This window comes from Ciconia boyciana, chromosome 1 (genome assembly GCF_034638445.1).
Source record: "Ciconia boyciana chromosome 1, ASM3463844v1, whole genome shotgun sequence".
Classification (NCBI taxonomy): Eukaryota; Metazoa; Chordata; class Aves; order Ciconiiformes; family Ciconiidae; genus Ciconia; species Ciconia boyciana.
Genome location: NC_132934.1, coordinates 34,086,280 through 34,109,700, shown reverse-complemented (window position 1 = coordinate 34,109,700; position 23,421 = coordinate 34,086,280). Strand labels below are relative to the sequence as shown.

General features: G+C 38.1%; 1 protein-coding gene across 1 annotated transcript in view; it reads left to right on the top strand.

Annotated features, from left to right (window-relative positions):
- The window catches only part of ADAMTS20 (ADAM metallopeptidase with thrombospondin type 1 motif 20), a 103,740-nt gene that overhangs the window by 5,566 nt on the left and 74,753 nt on the right, over positions 1-23,421 (top strand). The window contains exons 3-4 of the mRNA XM_072876036.1: positions 8,442-8,604; positions 12,468-12,727. Coding sequence (XP_072732137.1) covers positions 8,442-8,604; positions 12,468-12,727 — 423 coding nt within the window. The remainder of the gene's footprint in view (positions 1-8,441; positions 8,605-12,467; positions 12,728-23,421) is intronic.

The window sequence follows — 23,421 nt, the reverse complement described above, 5'->3', positions numbered from 1 at the left end:
ATACTAGTTTTTATAGATTTTTCTCTTAATGTAGAGATACTATCATAAGCTAGGAAAAAATCATATTAAAATGTCAACTCAAGACAATCAATTCTTGTTTGGACAAACTAAGTCTTATTGCTGCTGACTGGCTGACGTGATGACTTCCACTTAATAGTTCTGGTTTCACTTGTCATATAGGTGTACAAGGTGAGTCTCTGGCCCTGAATCTCTGCAATAGAACAGTCAAATTTTTCAGTGCTTCCATTACCACCCTGTGCTTTGTTCTATCTCTCACCAGCACAAAATGATTTCAAATACAAGGACTGACTTTGCAAGTAAAAGATAAAATGTTCTTTTTGATTGTTGTTTTTATAGCTAAACAGAACAAAAAAGGATCAGGAAGTAGACAAAACTCTACCTTCTCTACATTGAAAAGATCTAGATAAAGATTTTTGTACTTGATTGCTTCATTTGAATTTTTCATTTGATTTTTTTCCCCCTGCTTTCTTCTCTGATTATTTATTATTTTTCTCTTGACTTAATTTCATTTACAATTTTTATCTCATTTACTTTGGTTTGTTTTCCTATTAGCTTTTCCCTAATATGTATTCTCACAAGCAGGACCAATTTTTAAATATTTCCACTTCTGTGACACTTGATCTAGCGTTTTTCAACAACAGTCTATTTTAATGACTGAGGTTGCCTGAAGTTTTCCCAGTCTTGCTCTGCTGGTCACAGGATGAATGGCACATATCTTTTACTATGGCTATCTCGTCTCTTTTTAGCTTTGTAGACACTAGATGTCTTTCACATACATCTGGGAGTGGACCATAACACTGGGAGTGGACCATACAGTATGATCCTGTATCCCAGAATCAATTTCTGCTTGCCTGCCTTGGCAAAATCTCTATTCATTGCACGATTTGTTATAAAATAGTAAGACAGCTTGGGTCCCCCCTCCAGCTGTTACAACAAACCTGAAACATCCCCAGTACATTTTCCCCCAAGCTCTTTACATCTGTGTTTTTCCTGAAAATATTTCCACAGATGCTATGCTTTTACACATGGACCAGCACAGATCAGCAAATACAGGTGGTAATTGCAATTGTAAACTGAGAAAATACATGGGGTTGCAAATTGTGTAGCTGAAGGTCTGTCATAGAAAATGTCTATCAGAAGCAGTAGGATCTGAGTATGTATCTACCTCTTCATCAGTCATTCTCTATGAATTATCTGTTTCATAGGCATGTCCCAGTCTGTTTAATGCTTTGTCAGGGGTGCTCAGCCATTGCTGGCCTGCCTTTTGCCCACATGCTGTGTCTGGTAGCCTTCTTCCCTGGTGGCTGCTTGAGCACTTTCTATTTGCCAGATAAATTGTTCTGATGGCTGCAACCTGTTCTTAACTGCTGCCTTTATAGGAGATCCACAAACTCTTTTTCATCATTTTGGGTTTATGTGACACAGGTGAATTTGCTGGAAAGCTGTGGACAGCCACAGGAGGTTGGATTTAATTACATGTATATAAATATGCACATGTTCATTAAACTTCCAGGAAATACACAGAAGATACTGTGCATGAACATAAGTAATAGGGGTGTCAGAGGAGGGGAGAGGACGCAACGGATGGCCCTTTGTTGTCACTAGGTGAGCTGAATTACTGAAATAGTGTGCAAAACAGCCTTTTTTTTTTTTTTTGTCTTAAATTAATGCTTCCAGCCCCAGGTGGCAGTCAGCAGTTAGCCCTCATGGATCTCAGGAAACTTGGTACTCTTGGGGAATAGGTAGGCTTCCCACATGAGATAACGTATCTGCAATAGTCTCAGTTGTCATTCTGTTTCAAATCTACCCTCATGTAGAAAATGGCAAGATTATGGTAGCAAAGTTAGACACTGTGAGAACAGGTCATACCTTCTGGGTATACACGTTGACAAAAGCACTCAAGGTAACTTACTGTGTGCTTGACTGAAACAGGTGAAAATCTAGCCAAGCCTTGCATGTACTTGAGTGAAAACTGCCTGATGGTGCCTATGAGGTTGAAAGGACTTTTTGGAGGTATTCATCTCCCAGTGAGAGAATAAGGTGGTTCTGCATGTACTTAAAAACATCAAAGCTAGGAAATTCTCTTTAAGCAGAGATAAGTTGCAAGTGTGCATTTGCTTGACATTTACTGAGACAGACAAGATTATATGACGGCGTTTCCTCCAATATTAAGCGTATGGATCCCCTAGGTCTATGTTCTATGGGAATACTTAGCTTGATGATTATTTATGTGTTAAAAACAAAACCCCTAAAAACCAAAAATCAACCCCCCAAACCCCAACCAAACAAAACCCCCCCTTCATATATGTATATACAGACATTTTGTTTCACCTGTTTCAACAGGTATTAAAGAATAGCTGCTTTCTGTAATGAAATCTCCATATATATATCTATGACTAAAGCTGCTATGCATAATTTTTGATTGACTTGTCTAGCTTGTTCACTGTGAATTGTATATAAAGGTAAAAATAAATAAATTGCCCCTGTCTCTTCCTTCCACTCCAATGAATCTTGTTAATTGCCATGATCTCTGATCTTTCCAATCTTTGAGATTATTATTGTCACATTCTTTCTCTCAAGTTCTCTGTTATTTAGCTAGTCTGTTGTTACAAATTGTATTTAGAAACTCCTGAAATACCATTTTTTACCAGGCTTCAGCCAGAGTTTCTTGCCTAGACTAGCCTTACAAAGTGATGTTCAGGGTACCTAGAGCCAGGATTTACACTTCCTGCAAGAATATTTTTTCCCCTATGCATTATGCAAAATGGAAATACTTTTTTTTGTGTGTGTGTTCCTGAGTGAAAGTAACTTGGCAGTAAGGATGCTGGATCCAGTGCTACGGTTATCAGCATGGTTAGATCAGGTGTGATCTAAACATACAAATAGGTAAGATCCCTTTAGGAGTCTGCATGGAATTTAAATCCCAATCTGGAATTATGTAATTGTATTTAACCAGTGATTAGGTGCCTTTTCACACTGGGACACTTCTGAGCATAGGTGGGTGCCTCATTAGTTCTGTTCAAGGTGTGATTAAGTGTGCTAAGTCTGATTACTATCTGCTCATGAAATCCTAACATCACAGAATTTGTAAGGAGATATAGTTAGATCATAGGTAAACTTACAATGAAAGATTTTTTCCCTATAATAAGCTTTTAGCATTTTATTCTAGTTCTCTGTAAGAACTTCAAATATAATGTTGCTTTCAGTCACTTCCTAAAAAGATGTTCCACCAGAAAACACTTATTCATTGCTAGATATTTCTTCCTTGTTGCTTAGCTGGTGTATTATTTATTATTTTATTACTATTTTCTTATTTCTATTATATTAGCTCTAGTTTTAATTAATACATTAGCTTGCAACCACTACCTCTTGTTGTGTTTCTAGCTGAATTATCTTCTAGTAGAAATATTTTTTCCAGATGTTGGCAGTGTACCATGATAACCTCTAATATTTTTTTCTTCAGTGAACTAATTAAGCTATGCTTGTCTTTCATTAGAAAACATTGTAACAGTGGAGCAGGAAGAAAAGGGTGAAAGGCTTCTCACATGATTCAGAAGAGCTTTGAATTAACACAAGCGGGAGGGAGGGAAGAGAATAATATAAAAGTAAGGGCTTTTGTAATTTACTTTGACTATGAAAGTACTCTTGCTGTAAACTACTTGCAGGTTTTTGAGTTTGAGTTAAGAAGCCATACCATGAGGGCATGAAAAATACTTGAGTATATGAGTGGAGCTTACCTGGGAGGGAGTCTGCCAGTTTAGAGTCATGTTTTCCAGAACTTCAGTTGTTCTTTTAGCATTTTTCTGAAACCTTTCCAATTTTGCTGTTGGACATATTAAGATTAATTCCACGTTTCTGAAACCTGCTGTATATCCCTTATGTTTTCCATGTGTTTTACGAAGTTGCCATTATACACAAGGATGTAATTTGTATATGGGCACGGTACATACTTTAACCATAAATTCTGCACTATTTATTTCTACTACTCTTGGAACAGAGCAAATACATTAATTAGGACTATACAGTTTTAAGCCACTTTAAACCACTAAGACATACCATATATAGTGAGTAGCTGTGTTGATCCATTGAACCTTGATTTAATATAAAGTGTCTAACTCATCCAGAGTATTTTAAATCCAATAAATAAATTATCTTTCTCATGTGGGTTTTCTTATAAATTTCCTCAAATCTATGCATATCCATAGTCCTGGGTAGCACTCCCTCTTTGGACCACTTATTTATGATGTGCAAGAGGCTGTTTTCAATTTTTTACTCCACTTCTACTGAAGAGATCTTTTAAATGTACTTTTACCTCTTTATCTGAGAGCAGAAATAGAATGTTTCAGGCAGATTTCTTGTTATATGATTTGAGGCATCTGTAGATGATAAGTAAATCCAGTTCATTTCTGATTTCATTTCCTGCAAATGCTTGGGCTCCTGTTTCAGCAACTTGCCTCTGTACATCTAAGTGACTTTGGTTTATTTGGTTTTACCAAAAGTATTTTTCATTTGGATCTCACAGCCCTTTTCCTTGTGTGCCTAACTCATGGTAATAGCTCCATTTGTATCAGCAGAGGCTGTCACCAGATTAAGTATCACTTTTATGAATGAAAGACTACAAAACAGACACTGTAGCTGGTGACTGAATATTTGTAGACCTATGTGTTAGGAAAATGAGGAGGTAACCATGTGTAGGTAATGAAAATCCAGCTTTAGTCTTCATAGCAAATTCAAAGGATTGGAATCGGTGGCTTAAAGCTCAATGTCTGCTTGTGTTTTAAATGACAAATATCATATAACCTTCTTAAGATAGAGCACTGTTTACATCTCTTATCCTTTGCTCTTTCTCACATACAATGCAATGAGTTCTCCTCAACTTGGATAGGGGATGTGCAAAAAATTTATCATAGACTACTGGTGGGAGGTCTTCCTAACTAGTCAGTGGTAGTAATTACTTGTTTATCTATACATTGTTGAAGAGGAGAGAATTAATTGAGGGAAGAATGAAAGTTTGTTGCATTATAGATTTTTTGATCAGATATTTCTTCCATATTTAAACAAACAGTGGATCCTGGGATACTGTGCAAGAATCAGTGGGCCCAAGAGTGAGCAAGTGAGAGGAAGCCTAGCTCCATTTTCCTAAAATAGTTAGTCCAAGTATCTGGAAAGGTAGACTCTCCAGTCTTAAGGACACTATTGTGCCTTCTTGTATTAATCTTTTGATTTAAAACAAAAAGCTAAGAATAATTCTGAGGTCATGAAACATAATATAGGATTCTTCCCTTCCAGCTGTTTGTCCTAACTTTTTGGGCTATAAGTTTATGGTGTGTTTTGTATTTTCTTGGCTATAATGAAGGAGATTTAATTCTTTTGCTTTCTAGGCAATTTCTCTAATAATTTACTGTGAAGATGAGCACAGTTACTGCTACTTCTGAGTATCTTTTAAAAGAGGAAGAATTGCCTGATTTTCTTCCCCCTCCCTAGATGACTTCAGTGTGTCTCTCTTTCAGTACAAGATTCTGGATTTCAGTTAAGATACATGTATCAGTTCTGATTGAGATACTTGGAGTAATGAAAGTTTAGCCACAGATGTTGCCAGGCATTTTATATTGTGTATTCATTGTTAGGCTCAGCTTGATGGGCAGGCTTTGGAGCACCATTCTGAGTTGCTTGATGGTCTGGTTTTACAGTAAGCTCTTGCTGCTATGAAGTTGCGCTTTTGTCAGGAAAAATGGTTCTCTCTTCCAGGCGACCCTTGCTATTTCAGTTGAAAAATATCTTTAAAATATCTTTTTCGGTATGACGCACAGATTTTTAACTGCGCAGAAGAGTTGGTATACAGTGTACATGATTTCCCTTGCTAGTGCTTAAAGAAGTGTGGGTGTGCACATCTAGAGGAGGGGCAAGGTGGAAATACATCTTTTGGAGTATCAGCAATCCTAGATTGACTTAGATCAGTCATGATGCCTCATGTTGACTCTTCCCCATCCACTGGATAGGATAATGGTGCATAAATATGGTTTTGAATTCCTAGATAAGATTTTTGCTCTGGTAGCACTTGGCTGTCTGAGTATGGGGTCAGGAGTCTGGAATTTTCAGTGTTCAAACTCACTCAAACATATGTCTTAGTGATTTTTTTTTTTTTTTTGAGCGTGAAATGGTAGAAAAATATAGCCTTGTTCTTGCAGCTCATCTTTTCCAGTGAAAGTCTGATATCCTAGAAGATGAGTTTGGTTTAAAATGTAGCACAAACTCCTTACTAGTTCTGTGCTATTATTCTCATAATCAATATGTTTGTTGTAGAAATGAAAGTGTTTGTTTTCATTTCTACAACAATATGTTTGTTAAAGAAATTTTGTCTTTAACAATATGTTTGTTAAAGAAATGAAACCATTTCTTTAAAGTCTGAAAGCCTGTTAGTTGGAAAAGCCATTGAAGAAACAAATACAGAATACCTGCTATAGCTATTGGAAGGAGTAGGAGGGAAGTAAAATGTATGAGTAGAATAAAGCAGTAGCAGTAAAGTTTTTGCTTAACTCTAAAATAATATATTTTAAATGTCTCATGTAGAAATAGGGTTTATGGTATGTCAGGAGAAAAGAATTAATTAGCATGTTAGTGTTCACAAATAGTTTGGGGTCAAATTTATCATGTTTTGGTAATTGGGACTTTAATAATTTATATAAAAAACATCAACATGAATCTTAGCATCAGTTCTTGCTTCTTTGGCCCTGAGTGACAGGCTCTTCTTGTCTGTCCCTGTCATTTTGCCCAGAAGGTTGCACCTACTTAGCACTAACTGACAAGCTGTGGCATATCTGTTTTCATGAGGCCCTTTCCAGGGAGGCACATAGCGTTCTCAGTACGTTCAATCTGCTGTCCTCTACAAACGTGCCCTGGAAACATTGGATGTGAGAAGGCTGAACTGAACATATAAAGGATCCAGCATGAAAACTACTTGCAAAGAATTTAAATGAAAGTAAGGGGAAAAAGTGTTTCTGCGAGTTAGATTTAAACAGTCTTGAAAGGAAAATACTATTTAGCTGGGTCTTTTTTCATTCTGCAACAAAGGTGATACAGAGGATCTAACCACAGTGGGTTTACAATAGCTGTAATTTTGTGTGATACGTAGACTATGTATCAGGCAAGATTACAGATAGTCTGACATATGCCTGAAGCCTAACAGACTTTTAAACATAGAAAACTGATAACTACTAGAAGGAGCCCAAATTCAAGGGGATATTATAATTCCAGTACAATACCTTGGACACTAAGGTAGTCTGCAGCAGATTTTAAAAGACTATTTGTAGGTTGCTTGAAAAAAAAACTTATTCTCACTTCTATTCTCGTGTATCTTGCTCTGCCACTCTCTCTCTAACCCTGAGTTTCAAGGTTGACATGAATACTTAATCTCTTAAACCATGTTATGTAGATTATCATTATTCTTTTATTGGCCTCACTAATATGGCAAAACAGCTAACAGAATGCAGTGCACCTGCTCACTCTAGGTGTTTAATTGGCTGAAGTGCGGAAGTTGCCAAAAAGTCTGAAAATAATTTGATGAAATTCTTACATGGTTTTTCTTCCTCATAGTCTCCTGAAATAAGGTACTTAAGCCATAGGAAACTATGAATTTGGTTAGAAGTGCAGAGAGAAGGAAGAAATACTGTTTAGGATTTCATAATTGAATGGATTATGGGGCAAGGGGGTGGGGGAAAGGAGCTTAATTTTTGTTCTTTTTCTTTGTAGATGTGCTAGTGCTTTTGTTAGTAATCAAATTCCTTTGGTTCTCATTACATAGTTATCCATGTGTGTGTGTTGGGGGGGAGGGGGGGGGTGGAAATTGAGGAGAAAAACACATTAATGAAGCTGTCAACTTTGAATTCCTGGAACTCGTGTCCAAGTCTTTTTTAAAAACAGTATCAGGTTGACACTGTTTCTAATCTATGGGCAAAATGCAATTTTAGAATAAAAATATTATATAAATTATGTAAAGGACAGAAGGCAACAAATTGGTCCAGAATTTGGACAACACTCAAATCCTGAATTTCTTGATGGCCTCTGCTCCCCTTTGCACAGTTCCCAGTTGGTCCTGCTTGGTTATACCTAGATTCTCTTTACTTTTGTGATCTCCTTTGTTTCATTAACTCTGTATAGTGATTACCTATGATACATTGTTAACACACAAGGTAGTCTGTTATGAGTTATTTTGGTGGGACAAGTCTCTGAAAGCAAACTTCTCTTTGCCTTACCTTCAAGCTTCCATCTCCAGCTTCCGCTGAAGTTTCCTCTGTCTCACATGCAAATGTACTTCCATTATTTTAAAAATATTGTCATAAATAGTTTATTATTTCAATGAAAATTATTTTTATATCAGTATTTTTAGTGGAAAATAAATCAATTACTTCTCTTACTTTCAGATGGGCACCTTTAAGGCACATGATGGTGAATATTTTTTAGAACCTCTGATGAAAGCGGATGGAGGTGAACATGAAGATGAGCATAACAAACCACATCTTATATACAGGCATGAAGAACTTAAAAAAAAGTATCAGAAATCCCATAAGCCTTGTGAAGTTTCAGGTATAGTCATACTTTAAATTTCAATGTGACTTTTTCAAATGTCAGATGTTTAAAAAAAAAAGCAAGATTTAATTTTTGTAAATAATCTCCAGATGTTCCATTAGAATTTCTTTCACGTAGGCTGGGCAGCCATTTCTTTTTTTTCTGTCAGTGGCTAATTCAAATGTAGGACAATATGTGCATGTAAAAAAAAAAAATCATGATATTGCAAGAACTTCTCTGTGGGTTTACTTTTACACCTACATTGTCCCATATGTGAACATTTAAAGAGTAGATCCACAGGAGTTGTTGTTGCTTATATTCACAAAAGGTAATGAACTTATTGCAAGCCTAACAGATAATACAGGACATCTGTCTTCCTTAAAAATGGAAGTATCTAATATTACCCATTAATGTAGATTTTTGTCCTTATGAGTATTTTAATAATACATTCATACTACATATTAATAATATTTAGTTTTATTTAATATAAGGGAAAGTAGAGTAATTTACAAGCGTACTATTAGGATATGTGACAAGTGAATGGTTGTACTTTCATAGCTTCACAGTATATGGGTCAATCATTAAGCAAAGTAACTTAAGAGCAAGAACGTATGCAGTGAAAGTGACGACAAAAGACAAAAAAGCTTTATTAATACCATGAAGCAGTGAGTAGAAAGCACTGTGCTTTAAACTAATATGTTTTCTAGTGGGGCAGAAAACTTTCAGTAGTTGTTTTTCATAGTTATGCATGCATCTTCATAGTTGGAAAATAGTATGATGCAAGAAAGGCACCTGCAGCTACCGTCAAAGTACAAAAACTAGACAAAAGAGCAGGATTAGAAAGGATTTATTTGAAATTGTAGGTGTCCATAGACTCATTTTTAAACACTGAAATACCGTCTGCTTTGGGGTGTAATGATGTAAAAGCCTTTGAAGGTCCTGCCTGAGCAATGTACTACTTAACCTTTAGTATTATACTAGTGCCATTTAAAAAATATTTTTCACTGTGTTGGAAAAAAATTGTTTTGTTTTTTTTTTGTTAAGCCTAGTGACATAAATGCTTTTCTTTTGCTTTTGATAGAAGCATATGAACTTCATTTATTGGGCTTCAAAGAAAACACAAATGGGTGGAGACTCACAATAGGAGAAAGCAGTTTGTATTTGCTTCAGCTTGGCATTTAGAAACATCCTGTCTAATGAAAATTCTACACCTTTCCTGAGATTGAAATCTGCATGTATGCATTTTGAATGTACTTGTACTTCAGGAATGTTTAAGCAAGGCTGAGTGCATAAATATGACTATCTGAAGAAAAGGAAAATAATAAAATTTCAACTTTATTTTCTTAAGGAATATCTGTCCAGATATTTGAAAATATAAATAGCAAAAATAATGATGTAGCTTGAGTGGCTAGTGTTTTTAATTTTGGAAAATTCTTAAAGCATATTTTATGCTCAGAAACAATATGTTGAGAATTCTGCTTTTCTGTAGATACTAAGGCCAGAAAGTGACCATTATGATCATCGTGCATTCAACAAATTCTAGTGAAAGTTATTTCTTTTCTTTAGCTCTATTTTAGGAAGCTGATGCTATCTATTCATTGATTGTTATTGCAGAACAAGGAGTTAGTACTTTGTTTGAAAATCAAGCAAGTGTTGTTATTCCTGATTCTTTTTTAATGATGAATAATATGTACTGAACCAAAGTAGAGGTGTTTAAGTTCGTGTGATTTTTTTTTTCTATGTTGTGTATGAGAATTCTATTAATATAAGCAACCTAGTGTGAGAAAAAGGCTCCAAGCATTAAGAACATGGTCATTTTTCCCCTTTTCATTTATTGGAGCAACTACAAAAGATTGTGAGCCAGGGATCAGTCATTTTTGGGAAAGCGAAGTTGCAGAAATGTTCATGGAGAAAAACCTTGTGTTATATTTCTGTCTTTCTAAAGAAGAGATTTGTCTCCTTTAATGCTGGCCTTGCCTTGTTATTCACATCCTCCCTTCAAGGACGAACAGAGTATATCTAGCAATGCTTTTGATCATGAGAGTTTCTCTTTCTCTAGTAAGTGAACCTTGACAGAGGATATGGAGAGGCATAGCATTCAGTACATCTTTTTATTTTGAAATTGGACCATGATAATTACTTCTAAAATTGTCTAACCTTTTCCTCACTTTATCCTGGTTTCTTCTAAACTAACTTACTGATGAAAAATTAATTGGAAACCCTGGTACAAGCCTTACTCAAGTCAGGATAGGACATCTGCTGCATTTCCTCTATCCATAAATCCTGTTTCCTTAATACAGGGAAGCTCATCTGAGTTTGACATAATATGTTTTTGATAAATATGATAGCTATTACTCATCCACTTGTTGATTTCTGGTGTTTATAAACAAAACTATTTTGATTTGTTCTGGTATTGAATTTGTCTTGGCTGGTCCATAAATTTAGATTGTCTTTAAACTCCCACTTTAAATATAGATGCTGTTTCCCATTTTGCCAGTACTCTGAAATCTCAGACACCTTCTGTGACCTGGTAAAGAAAATGTGCGTATGAGATGATAGATTGATGCACTGAAGAGAACTGGCTGAAGCAAACTCATTCAGTCTGAACACATCTAATATACGTAGGTACTCATGAACGAGTTCCTTTTCAAAGCCAGTCCCCAAATTCTCCACTTGTTATTGTTAGTGCTAATAGTTTTGCGATTATTATAGCTATATTTTGTGACTGACTTTTAGACAATTACTCAGCAAACTTTAAGGTGCTTGCTGTTGTCCCTCTGCTGTTGTTTTCTGGCTGTATTGTGCCCTAACTTTAAAGAGGACAGACTATTGACCTGTCAAAAGTAGCTTAAAGTTTACAGATGAGGGGCCTTTCCCTTGAAATAGGGAATGCATAAATTTAAGTCCTTTCAAGTTGAGGGTGACAGAATTGGGATCTCTGAATTCTTGAGTCAGTGCTGTAGTCACTAAGTCATTAGAATAAAAGGATTAGGAGACATATCCTTTGGCAACTACTTTTTAAGAGGAAATCTAGCTTCCAGAAAGACAGTGGAGGTTTGTTCTGAGGGGGCTGAAGTGTCTAGTTAGGTGCTTAAGTTCTGGAGAGTAGTGAGAATTCAGTTACACTTCTCAGTTAAGTATTTTTATGGGGGCTGTTGCTAAGGTGACTCCCTGATCTATGCATGGATTTTATGTATTGGGCATCAGAAGCCTTTGGTGGCTGGACTATACAGCATAATTGGAAGTATTACAGTACTTAGTTTGGAGGTATTGGAGTAGGTTCTATATTTCCTTTAGAACCTGATCCTACATAATAAATATTAACAAAGCTGTTAAGGAAGTCACTGAAGTCTTTTGATGCATACTTGCTTATGAAGTAAACTCCATCTTTATATAAATAAATGTTACATAAATGAAAAAGTCAATAGGGACTTGAATTCAGGACTCAGGCCTAGTCTTTGTTATGGTTTGTTTTGATTGGTTCTGTTGGTGTCAAAGGTTTGTATGTAAAAATATGTATTTTGTTTAATTAACTTTCTTCCTTTGCACTGCTTGAGCTGTAGTGTTTGTCTCCTTCCAGCCTGCCTGTTTGGATTATACTGCATTCTAGGAACTGTATAATATTGCTATCTCTTAACTAATTTTTAACAATGAATCCATATGTGATAGAACTATATGATAATGTACAAGACATCTAATTTGATGTTCCTATTACAGCCTTCCATGTTTAATATATTTTTTTAATTCTTGCACTGGTTCTCTTGGAAATAAGATGATAAATATAAGTTTGCTTTGTCTATTTTGGGCAGCCTTTTGCCTGTTTCTCTTTTTTAAATTTAGAAACTGCATTCAACAATACATTTTTTTTTTTTACTTTACAGAAAAAGAGTTGAACAAGAGAACTTTACTACATCCAACCTTTAGCAGTTTAAATGAAGAGAGCAATGTTTTACGGAAGTCTCTCAGTTTAGAGTATGCTTTAAATAATCTATCTATAGAGGATGGTGGCAATCCACGTTCCAGGAAAAAACGTTTTCTTTCCTATCCAAGATATGTAGAAGTGATGGTTACAGCTGACACCAAAATGGTTCGTCACCATGGGCAGAATTTACAGCACTACATACTAACACTGATGTCAATAGTAAGTAAACTTAAGTTCATAAGTGTTAGCAATTTCAGTTATTTCTGTTCTGTTTTCTCTTCTGCAACTTCCCTGTCTTCTGGTTTGACTGAAGTCTGTATTAAAAGAAGGAGATTCCATAAACATAAAAAAAAAAGTAGGGCCAAAACTTCAGATTATGGATCTTTTCAGTTTAATGCAGTAAGGTGCATAGGTGAAATGCTGTGACCTATTTCCTGATTTGCTGCTGCATTAGAAGAGTTCTTAAGCTTCAGTGAGTTAAACATATGGATTAATTACAGCAGACAGAGGTTAAAAGGCATTGTGGAAAAATGCTTGGTTATAGTAATGCTAATTTTTCAAGTAATTTCAAATTAATATGGGTCAGACTTTGAGTTGGCATCACTTAGTTGAGCTCTTTCTATAGTAAATTCTTTCTTGAACCAAAAGTCACTTCTTGTGTTGATTCAGGAACTAGTACAGAAGCTCTGTAAAATCAAAGGTTTACCATGACATCTGTTGAACCATTTTTCAGCAAAAGGCGTGCTGAAATATTCTGCATAGTAATTATTTCTAGATTTCTGTCCTTCCATCTATTCATGAAGCTTAATTTATGTGAAACTGCATCTAACTTTGGGCTTGCAAATTAAGACACCTACATATAGGTATCTATGGAGATATCTGCTTTAAATAAGAGAGCTATTCACTTGACTAGTTATAGATGTCTACTTTTGGATGAACAGAATAGCTCTCGTTTCCACGGGGATAAATTAATTTGCATCATAGAAGTGTTCAGTGCCAGTTAAGATGCCATAGGACATCTGACTTGGCCTCAGCTGCTGCTTAACAAAGGTGTGCAAGTCTCCTGTAGATCATGTCATATCTGCCAGTTCTGTATAAGTATCTGAACCTATAGCATCTGAAGTGACACTACATAATGTGTAGTTAGGCAACTGAACTGAGTTCTGCTTACTGTAATGTCTAGGTCTCCAGCTGATGGCAGTAGAGGTGCCGTCACCTATTACACAGCTGTAGGCACCTAAATTAGAAGATGGAGTTTTCTTTAATTTGTTTATAACAAAAATAATGAAATTTTAAGGGAGATGAGCATAGTTTAATTTTATAGTCTTCTGAATTTTTCTACTGGCAGTGGTGCTGCCAGTTTGTAATACTGAAAGTCCATGTATTACGAAAAAAAATATCAGTAGTGAAAGGTGGATTTTTTTCTTTAACTTATAGTACAGACTCAAATTGGAATTCTTTTTTAGAAACAACTGATCCCAAAGATGCCATTTTTATAAAGTTACTCTTTTAATACAGAGCTGTACTAAGAACCAAAATGAAGTGATCAAAACATTATTTTAAAATGGAAGCTGTTTTTTAAAAAACTTTACAATAAGGTGAAATGGAACACTTGTATAATTTTCATGAGGCGCTGTTGTGATTATAGCTAATGTAATTCCTGGTGTTCTTTTTTAAGAACAAACATTGTTCCTGCATCTGTAGGTGTTGTACATTCAACCACTGTTCCTTACAGTGCAATGTTTCTTGTGTCTTTTTACTTACATAATTGGACTTCTACTAGGTAAATAGGATATGCATTGTATAATTGCTGCTAAAGAGAGTCTATATGAACTGCTTTTAAGTTCTAACATTTAACATACACATGTATGAGTGAAAGAATACCAGTTCTTCGCTAAAAAGCTGGTGATTTCATTCTTGCGCTTACCTACCTCTACTGTAAAACTAGGGCTTAGGGCAATTATTGCTGGCTTTGAGGTAATGGCATACAATAAAACACTACATCTTTAATGTGAATTTATATCTTTGAATGCCACAGTAGATAGTAAGATGTATAGCTGGCATCTTCTGGCTGCTCTTATTCCACATGTACATCTGGTACTTCGGAAGGTAATCTTGAAACAAAAGTTTGTTAAGACTTTATTTCTAGAAATGTTTAGCTGTTACAAATGCAGATTTTTTTTAAAATGTAAAATCAGATCTTAATTCTGAAAGATTTTCTTCACAGTCCAGTTAATTTCATACCCACTCCCCCAAGCATACATATCCCAGCTCATATCCCTTCTCCTTGAAGCATTTCAGCGATGTCATAGAATCACAGAATAATTTAAGTTGTAAGGAACCTTTGGAATTCATCTGGTCCAACTCTCTACTCAATTATATATTGCTTTGTCAAACAAATCATAGAATCAGTAAGGCTGGAAAAGACCTCTAAGATCTAGTCCAACCGTCAACCCAACACCTCCATGCCTACTAAACCATGTCCTGAAGTGCCGCATCTACACGTTTGTTGAACTCCTCCAGGCATGGTGACTCCACCACCTCTCTGGACAGCCTGTTCCAATGCTTGACCACCCTTTCGATGAAAAAAGTTTTCCTAATATCCAATCTAAACCTTTCCTGGTGCAACTTGAGACCATTTCCTCTTTGCGCTATCTCTTGTTACTTGGGAGAAGGGACTGACAGCCACCTCACTACAACCTCCTTCCAGCTAGTTGTAGAGAGTGATAAGGTTTCCCCTCAGCCTCTGCTTCTCCTCTGAGGGGCCCAAAACTGAACACAGTATTCAAGGTGTGGCCTCACCAGTTCTGAGTACAGGGGGACAATCACTTCCCTAGTCCTGCTGGACACCCTATTCCTGATACAAGCCAGGATGCCATTGGCTTTCTTGGCCACCTGGGCACACTGCTGACTCATATTCAGCTGGCTGTCAACCAGCACCCCCAGGTCCTTTTCCGCTGGGCAGCTTTCCAGCCACTCTTCCCCAAGCCTGTAGTGTTGCATGGGGTTGTTGTGACCCAAGTGCAGGACCTGGCACTTGGCCTTGTTGAACCTCATACAATTTACCTTGGCCCATCAATCCAGCCTGTCCAGATCCCTCTGCAGAGCCTTCCTCCCCTCAAGCAGACCAACACTCCCACCCAGTTTGGTGTCATCTGCAAACTTACTGAGGGTGCACTCAATCCCCTCATCCAGATCATTGATAAAGATATTAAACAGAACTGGCCCCAAAACTTATCCCTGGGGAACACCACTTGTGACCGGCCGCCAACTGGATTTAACTCCATTCACCACAACTCTCTGGGCTTGGCTATCCAGCCAGTTTTTTTACCCAGCGAAGAGTACACCAGCCTAAGCCATGAGCCGCCAGCTTCTCTAGGAGAATGCTGTGGGAGACAATGTCAAAGGCTTTACTAAAGTCCAGGTAGATAACATCCACAGCATTTCCCTCATCCACTAGGTGGGTCACCTGGTTGTAGGAGATCAGGTTGGTCAAGCAGGACCTGCCTTTCATGAACCCATGCTGGCTGGGCCTGATCCCCTGGTTTGCCTGCACATGTCTGTTGAGCGCACTCAAGATGAACCACTCTATAATTTTCCCCGAATCCTCCTTCCAGCCCTTCTTGTAGATGGGTGTCACATTGGCAAGCCTCCAGTCATCTGGGACCTCCCCTGTTAACCAGGACTGCTGATAAATGATGGAGAGTGGCTTGGCAACCTCTTCTGCCAGCTCCCTCAGTACTCTTGGGTGGATCCCATCCGGCCCCATAGACTTGTGAGTGTCCAGGTGGCATAGCAGGTCATTAACTGCTTCCTCCTAGATTATGGGGGGTTTATTCTGCTCTCTGACCCTGTCTTCCAGCTCAGGGGGCTGAATACCCTGGGGATAACTGGTCTGACTAGTAAAGACTGAGGCAAACAAGGCATTAGGTAACTCAGCCTTTTTGTCATCCTTGGTGGCAAGTTCCCCCCTGCATCCAATAAAGGAGGGAGATTCTCCTTGGCTCTCTTTTTGTTGTTAATGTATTCGTAAAAACATTTTCTATTATCTCTTACAACAGCGGCCAGATTGAGTTCTAGCTGGGCTTTTGCCTTTCAAATTCTCTCTCTGCATGATTTGACCAGATCCCTGTGCTCTTCTTGAGTTGCCTGCCCCTTCTTCCAAAAGTGGTAAACTCTCCTTTTTTTCCTGAGTCGCAGCAAAAGCTCCCTGTTCAGCCAGGCTGGTTGTCTTCCCTGCCGGTTCGTCTTACTGCACATGGGGACAGCCTGTTCCTGTGCCTTTAAGACTTCCTTCTTGAAGAATGCCCAGCCTTCCTGGACCCCCTTGCCCTTCAGGACTGTCTCCCAAGGGACTCTCTCAACCAGCATCCTGACCAGGCCAAAGTCTGCCCTCTGGAAGTCCTTGGTAGTGGTTTTGCTCATCCCCCTTCTTACTTCGCCACAAATTGAGAACTCTATCATATCATGGTAGCTAAGCCCAAGATGGCCTCCAACCAGCACATCTCCCACCAGTCCTTCTCTGTTTGTAAACAGCAGGTCAAGTGAGGCACCTCCCCTGGCAGGCTCACTTACCAGCTGTGTCAGGAAGTTACAGGAACCTCCTAGACTGTTTCCTCTCTGCTGTGTTGTATTTATAGCAGATTCCGGTAAGTTGAAGTCCCCCACGAGAACAAGGGCTAGTGATTGTGAGACTTCTGCCAGCTGCTTATAGAATGCCTCACCTGCCTCTTCATCCTGATTGAGTGGTCTAGAACAGACACCCAGTAGGATATCTGCCTTGTTGGCTTTCCCCCTCATCCTTACGCGTAAGCACTTGACCTTATCGTCATAATGGCCGAGTTCTACACAATCAAAACACTCCCTAACATACAGAGCCACCCCACCACCTCTCCTTCCTTGCCTATCCCTTCTGAAGAGCTTATAGCCATCCATTGCAGCACTCCAGTCATGAGAGTCATTGCACCACGTTTCAGTGATGGCGACTAAGTCATCGCTATCCTGCTGCACAATGGCTTCCAACTCCTCCTGTTTGTTGCCCATGCTGCGTGCATTGGTGTAGATGCACTTGAGCTGGGCTATCAATTTCACTCCCAACATTGGCATGCCACCCTTGGGCTCCTCTCTAGTGAGCCTGGTTACATCCCCTTCCCCCTTAGGACCTAGTTTAAAGCCCTCTTGATGAGCCCTGCCAACTCATGGGCGAGAACCCTTTTGCTCCTTTGAGATAGCTGAACTCTTCCTGTCGCCAGCAGGCCTGGTGCCGTGTAAATGTTCCCATGACCAAAAACCCCAAATTTCACCGGTGGCACCGGCCTCTGAGCCACGTGTTGAGAAGGTGAGTTTTCCTGTTCCTTTCAGTATTCTTCCCTGCCACTGATGAGATTGAGGAGAACACTACCTGTGCTCCTGATCCCTCAACCAATCGCCCCAGTGCCCTGAAGTCCCTTTTGATCGCTTTTGGACTTCTCTCCACAACCTCATCATAGCCAACCTGCATAACCAATACCAGGTAATAATCAGAGGACCGTACCAGACCAGGGAGTTTCCTAGTAACGTCTCTAACCCGGGCCCCAGGGAGGCAGCAGACTTCCCTGTGGGATGGATCTGGTTGGCATATTGGGCCCTCTGTTCCCCTCAGAAGGGAATCGCCTTTGATTCAAAAATCAAATAATGCATATGAAGATACAGTCTTCAGTCTCTTTTTTTTCTCTTCCTTTTCCTTTCCCATAATAGTTACTGAAAAATAAGCTAATAATAAATGTGAAGAATAGGAAAACAAATGACTACAACTCTCTGCTATGTAATCTGTATTAGAATTCACCAATATGCAGGTGGGTCATTTCTTGACCCACAGCCTATTAGTGTTTGAAATAGAACCATTCTTAGTCTTATTTCATTACCAATAAAGGGAAGAAATGAAACTATTAAATTTTATCCTTTCTGCCATTATACAGATAGCTTTGATTATTACATTTAACTGGTACTTGTGTCTGGTCAAGCAACTTCTCCTGTTACAGGAAATTGTCAGGTTGCTAACATTTAAAATGAATCAAGCATTATACTCTACTCTTATAATAATTCTGAAACTTTTAAGGATATTCAGTTTTGGCTTGGATTTTAAAGAAACCTAAAAAAGTTTAAGCATATAAATCCCATTAAGTTTTAATGAAACATAGATATCTAGCTCCCGGAAGAAGCTTTGAAATCCTGGCCCATTTTTCTTTTCTTTTTTTCCTTTTTTTTTTTTAGCATCAACAAAGCTACCAAAGTAAACTTGCTGCTATAGGATACTGTTTTATGAGTGGAAAATAAGATGCTAAATATTTTTAGGATTTTAAGTGTCTTGTCACTCATCCAATTCAACCTGAAAAGGCTTAACTCTCAGCATGCAAGTAATCCCATTGAACTGGAACTGGAATGCATTTTCTCATTTCTTTAAAATTGCATAAATCTTGGCAAGATGAGTATTCACAGTATTTACACTATGTCCTCGAAATACTAGTTCTGATTGAAATATGTATTTAAAGGTACAAAGAATACCTTTGCTGTAGGACTTTATCAAAACATTTGTATTGAAATACAATAAAGAGTGGTGTTATTTAATGTGAAATGATAAATAAAATAATAAAGAAATCTGTGATTGCTTAACTAACAAAGCGTCGCATCAGCAGAGCAGGCAGTAGGTACTGTCTTAATACATTTAGTAGCTGGAGGACTCTATCTTAGGCATATTATGTTGTGACAGTTCGAAGTCCCTAACACAAAGACTCGATCTTAGCAACTGAAATAATTCATTAAGATACTGGAGTTTACTGTAAAAGCACCAAAACCTCATCAAATCTGGTTCCATGATACATTCTGAGGTACTGTCCTCATTTTCTGAATCAGGTACCTGCTTATTGACATCTTTTTAAGAAATGTACTGCTTATATAGTTAGTTTGGTAGTGAAAAACTTCTTGGTCTGTTCTTAGTCTGCTTGCAGCAAGAACTTTGTAATCTTGCCTTTCTGAAAAGAAAATTTGACATGTAAAACCACCTGTGGTAGGCTATGTTGGCCAGCTGAGATTGTGAGCTTGGCTGACTGCCTAGTCATGTGAGTGCTAGAGCTGGAGCGTGGGAGGGGGGCAGCCATGCATTCAAGGAGAGGATTGAGACAGCATCAATTTAGATCATTTAACTTGTAGTGAGACTGTGGAATCATAAAATGGCATTATATAGTGGTAAAGTAGTACCATTATAAAATGGTATTAAAAAATGGTATTTTTAATTTTCATCAAGACAGGTTCCTGACTTGGACTGCACATAAATGGCTTTGACTCTCCATTGTTTTGTTCTTTGTGTAGCCTTTCAGATCTGTGCAAATCAAGCTGCCATTGAAGTACCTTGAAATAGTTACTGTTGGTTTAGTAGTGTTTTGTGGCTACCGTAATTTACTGAGATGTAAAATGTAAGGAAGTGAGTAACAGGTCTTAACAGCAAAATGCTTTTCTAGTTGTAGTCTTGTTTATACTTTTTTTTTTTGCCATTCTGACAGCTAATCATCAGCATTGATCGTGAAATATTTTCTACGCAGAAAGATCCTGTGCACCAGTGTGCTGCTCCTGTCATTAAAAAAACCAGCCAAATTATTTTGTCCTAATACATATGGGATTAATTTAAAGAATGTTTTTATACTTTCTTTGCAGTTCATACCATACAACTCAAGAGTTCATCTTTCCATAACAATCTGGGAAAACATAGATGCATACTAGCATTTAAGAATATTTCACATTACTGATTCTGCCATATAGTCATCATTTAAAAATAGGCAGTAGACTTGAATAATTTGTAGGCTAATCATTTCATTTCTGAGACTAACATCTGAAAGGCAATAAATATTTTTAAATTCAAAATTTAGTGATGAGTATATTGCTCCTTGCATCTACTACTTAGACTACTAAGCTTGTATTTTATCCCTTTTTCACTCACTACTAATGCTGCAGGAATGTTCAGTGCTTTTTATCTCTCATTCAGTGAAATCTAGAGAGCCAGCACAAAGGCATTTATTTCTTGCTTAAGTTCTGTACCTTAACGTGTTTCTTCTTCTGTATATATAAAACCACATGATCTTGTGCACTTTGATGTGGTTAAAATGAAAATGGGTATTTGATTATACACCAGTGAATATACCAATGAATAACTGGAAACAATTATTTTCAAAGTATCATTCATACAAAATTGTCTGAGCTAGACTTGTTGCTTATCTTGACATATGGATATCTGTGTGGGTATAAAAAAACCCTACTGTTTTTTTTTTTTAAATTGTGAGTGTCCTTGTATTCCAGTTTGAGGGTGCCTGTATATTAAATGTCATAATGCTTTATACCTCGCTACGTCTTGAGGTCCACCAGCTAATACAGAGGTATTAGAGCCAGCAGTGTGCCCAGGTGGCCAAGAAAGCCAATGGCATCCTGGCTTGTATCAGGAATAGTGTGGCCAGCAGGACTAGGGAAGTGATTGTCCCCCTGTACTTGGCACTGGTGAGGCTGCACCTCGAATGCTGTGTTCAGTTTTGGGCCCCTCAGTACAAGGACATTGAGGTGCTGGAGCGTGTCCAGAGAAGGGCAAGGAAGCTGGTGAAGGGTCTAGAGCAGAAGTCTGATGAGGAGCGGCTGAGGGAACTGGGGTTGTTTAGCCTGGAGAAAAGGAGGCTGAGGGGAGACCTTATCGCTCTCTCCAACTACCTGAAAGGAGGTTGTAGAGAGGTGAGTGTCGGTCTCTTCTCCCAAATGACAAGTGATATCACAAGAGGAAATGGCCTCGAGTTGTGCCAGGGGAGGTTTAGATTGGATATTAGGAAAACTTTTTTCACTGAAAGTCTTATCAAGCATTGGAACAGGCTGCCCAGGGAAGTGGTTGAGTCACCATCCCTGGAGGTATTTCAAAGATGTGTAGGTGTGGTGCTTAGGGACATGGTTTAGTGATGGACTTGGCAGTGCTAGGTTTACAGTTGGACTTGATTATCTTAAAGGTCTTTTCCAACCTAAAGGATTCTATGATTCTATGAAGTTTTGCAGTATGTAGGCAGGCACATACTTGCCCATCTTTACACTGCTGTTAGTGCTGTTTACTACTATTGTTACCTAGGTGGTGGTGGTTGTTGTTGTTAATTAGATATTTAATGATTAGACTAGTATCTGTCTCTATGACTTTCTCCTCAGTAGTACAGGGTTCAAGGTCTGTCCCTACAGCGAAGCCTTGGTACTGTTTGATTATGACAAAGGCCTTGCTCTAAGCTACCTGGGACTTATCTCGTGTATAAGGAGACATTTTGCCAAGCAACACTCATATGTCTTTCTCTGAGTACTTTCTAATGGCTAGAGAAGCCTGGCTATGGTTGTGCCTTGTGAAATGACCTTTTCAGGTAGTTTCTTTCAGATACAGTCAGTATCTGTACTTCAGTATCTGTACTTTCAGTATCTGAAAGGATGGAAGGATGCTTTGACATCTGAGCTGTACATGATAGCATTTGATGTGATCCGATTATACCCTTAGTGCATATTTGCATCAAAAAGCTGTAAATGATGATGACTAAGTCACCATTTACTGAGTTATTGCAATATTAAAGGGATATCTTTGCAACCATCTCAGTCCCAAGTTAAGATAAGACAGAGCACAGGCATTCCTGGCAGGGTGACTCAGCCTTTAAAAGGGATTTATTCTTTCTTTTTGCCTCCACTAGAGCACAATAGGGAGTCATCTGGAACCTCTACTTGGTTAACTGAGGGGATGGTAGATTGAAGAGGACTTGGATGAGGGGACAGGAGATGACCTAAAACTCACAGGGGGAAAAAAATGGTAACTGAGGTGTGTAGGTATACTTGTGCAAGTTTGCATGAGAAGTCTCTGCTGGCATTAGGTTCCACTGGTGAAAGCACAGGTTTGTACAGGATTATGGATGGAATAGAATAGGAGTAACACCAGCAGAAATAACACAGCTCTTTCTCATTCTCTCAGTGAAGCAATAAATGCTGTGATGACTTCTTTATCTCACAACTTCAGACAATTCTGGGGTCTTACGAAATATATGACAGAATCAGGATATGACAATCAAAGAGGTGAAGGAGAAATCTCCCAGATCCTGGATATCTTGCATCCTTTCAGCACTACAGTGATAAATAAGAGATTATTGGAGCCTGAAAGACATGTGAACTAAGAAGTGATAACGTGTTTCTTTCAAGGGATATGAATGTTTGTATTGTCCTGGTACCATGGTTGTGTGTAACAGACAAGAGGAAAGAAAAAGAGGTCTTGTGATACAATATTTAAGAAAAAAAGAGCTGAAGAAGTCCAGTTCTATTTGGATATATCATTTACTTATCTTCCAGCCTCTAGATATACTTGCTTGTTTACTAGCCCCTTTTTTAAATAGGGCATTTTGCCACAATTCACAGTCCCAGTTTAATGGACAGTTACAACAGGGATATCAAAAGAAACTAAACTTTATTGTGACCAAGTTGCTTCCAGTCACCTGGCAGCCACAGCTGTGGTGATGACAAGATCAGACTTAATCTTTGAGAATTTAATGAAAATGAAAGGTGTGATCCTTCCACTGAAGGGTAACTAGCTTCATTTATTTTTTTTTTTTTTTTCCTTTCTTTGTTGCTGTGTGGTCTGAACTGTTCTGTGGATGCTGGTTTTAAGAGTCTGAAAAATCTCTTGAAACTAATTTCCCTTTGTCTTGGCTATTACCTCCCACTTCTGTGAAGCCTGGATTTAGATCACTGTAAAGCAAGTAGATCTGGAAATTGTAAAGAAATTGTGTATTCTATCAAATTCCTATCCCATTTCATCATCCTTTTTCATGAATGCTTCCAATAAGAGAGCATTGAAAGAGGTATCCTTAGAATACAAGAGCAGGGAGTACTTA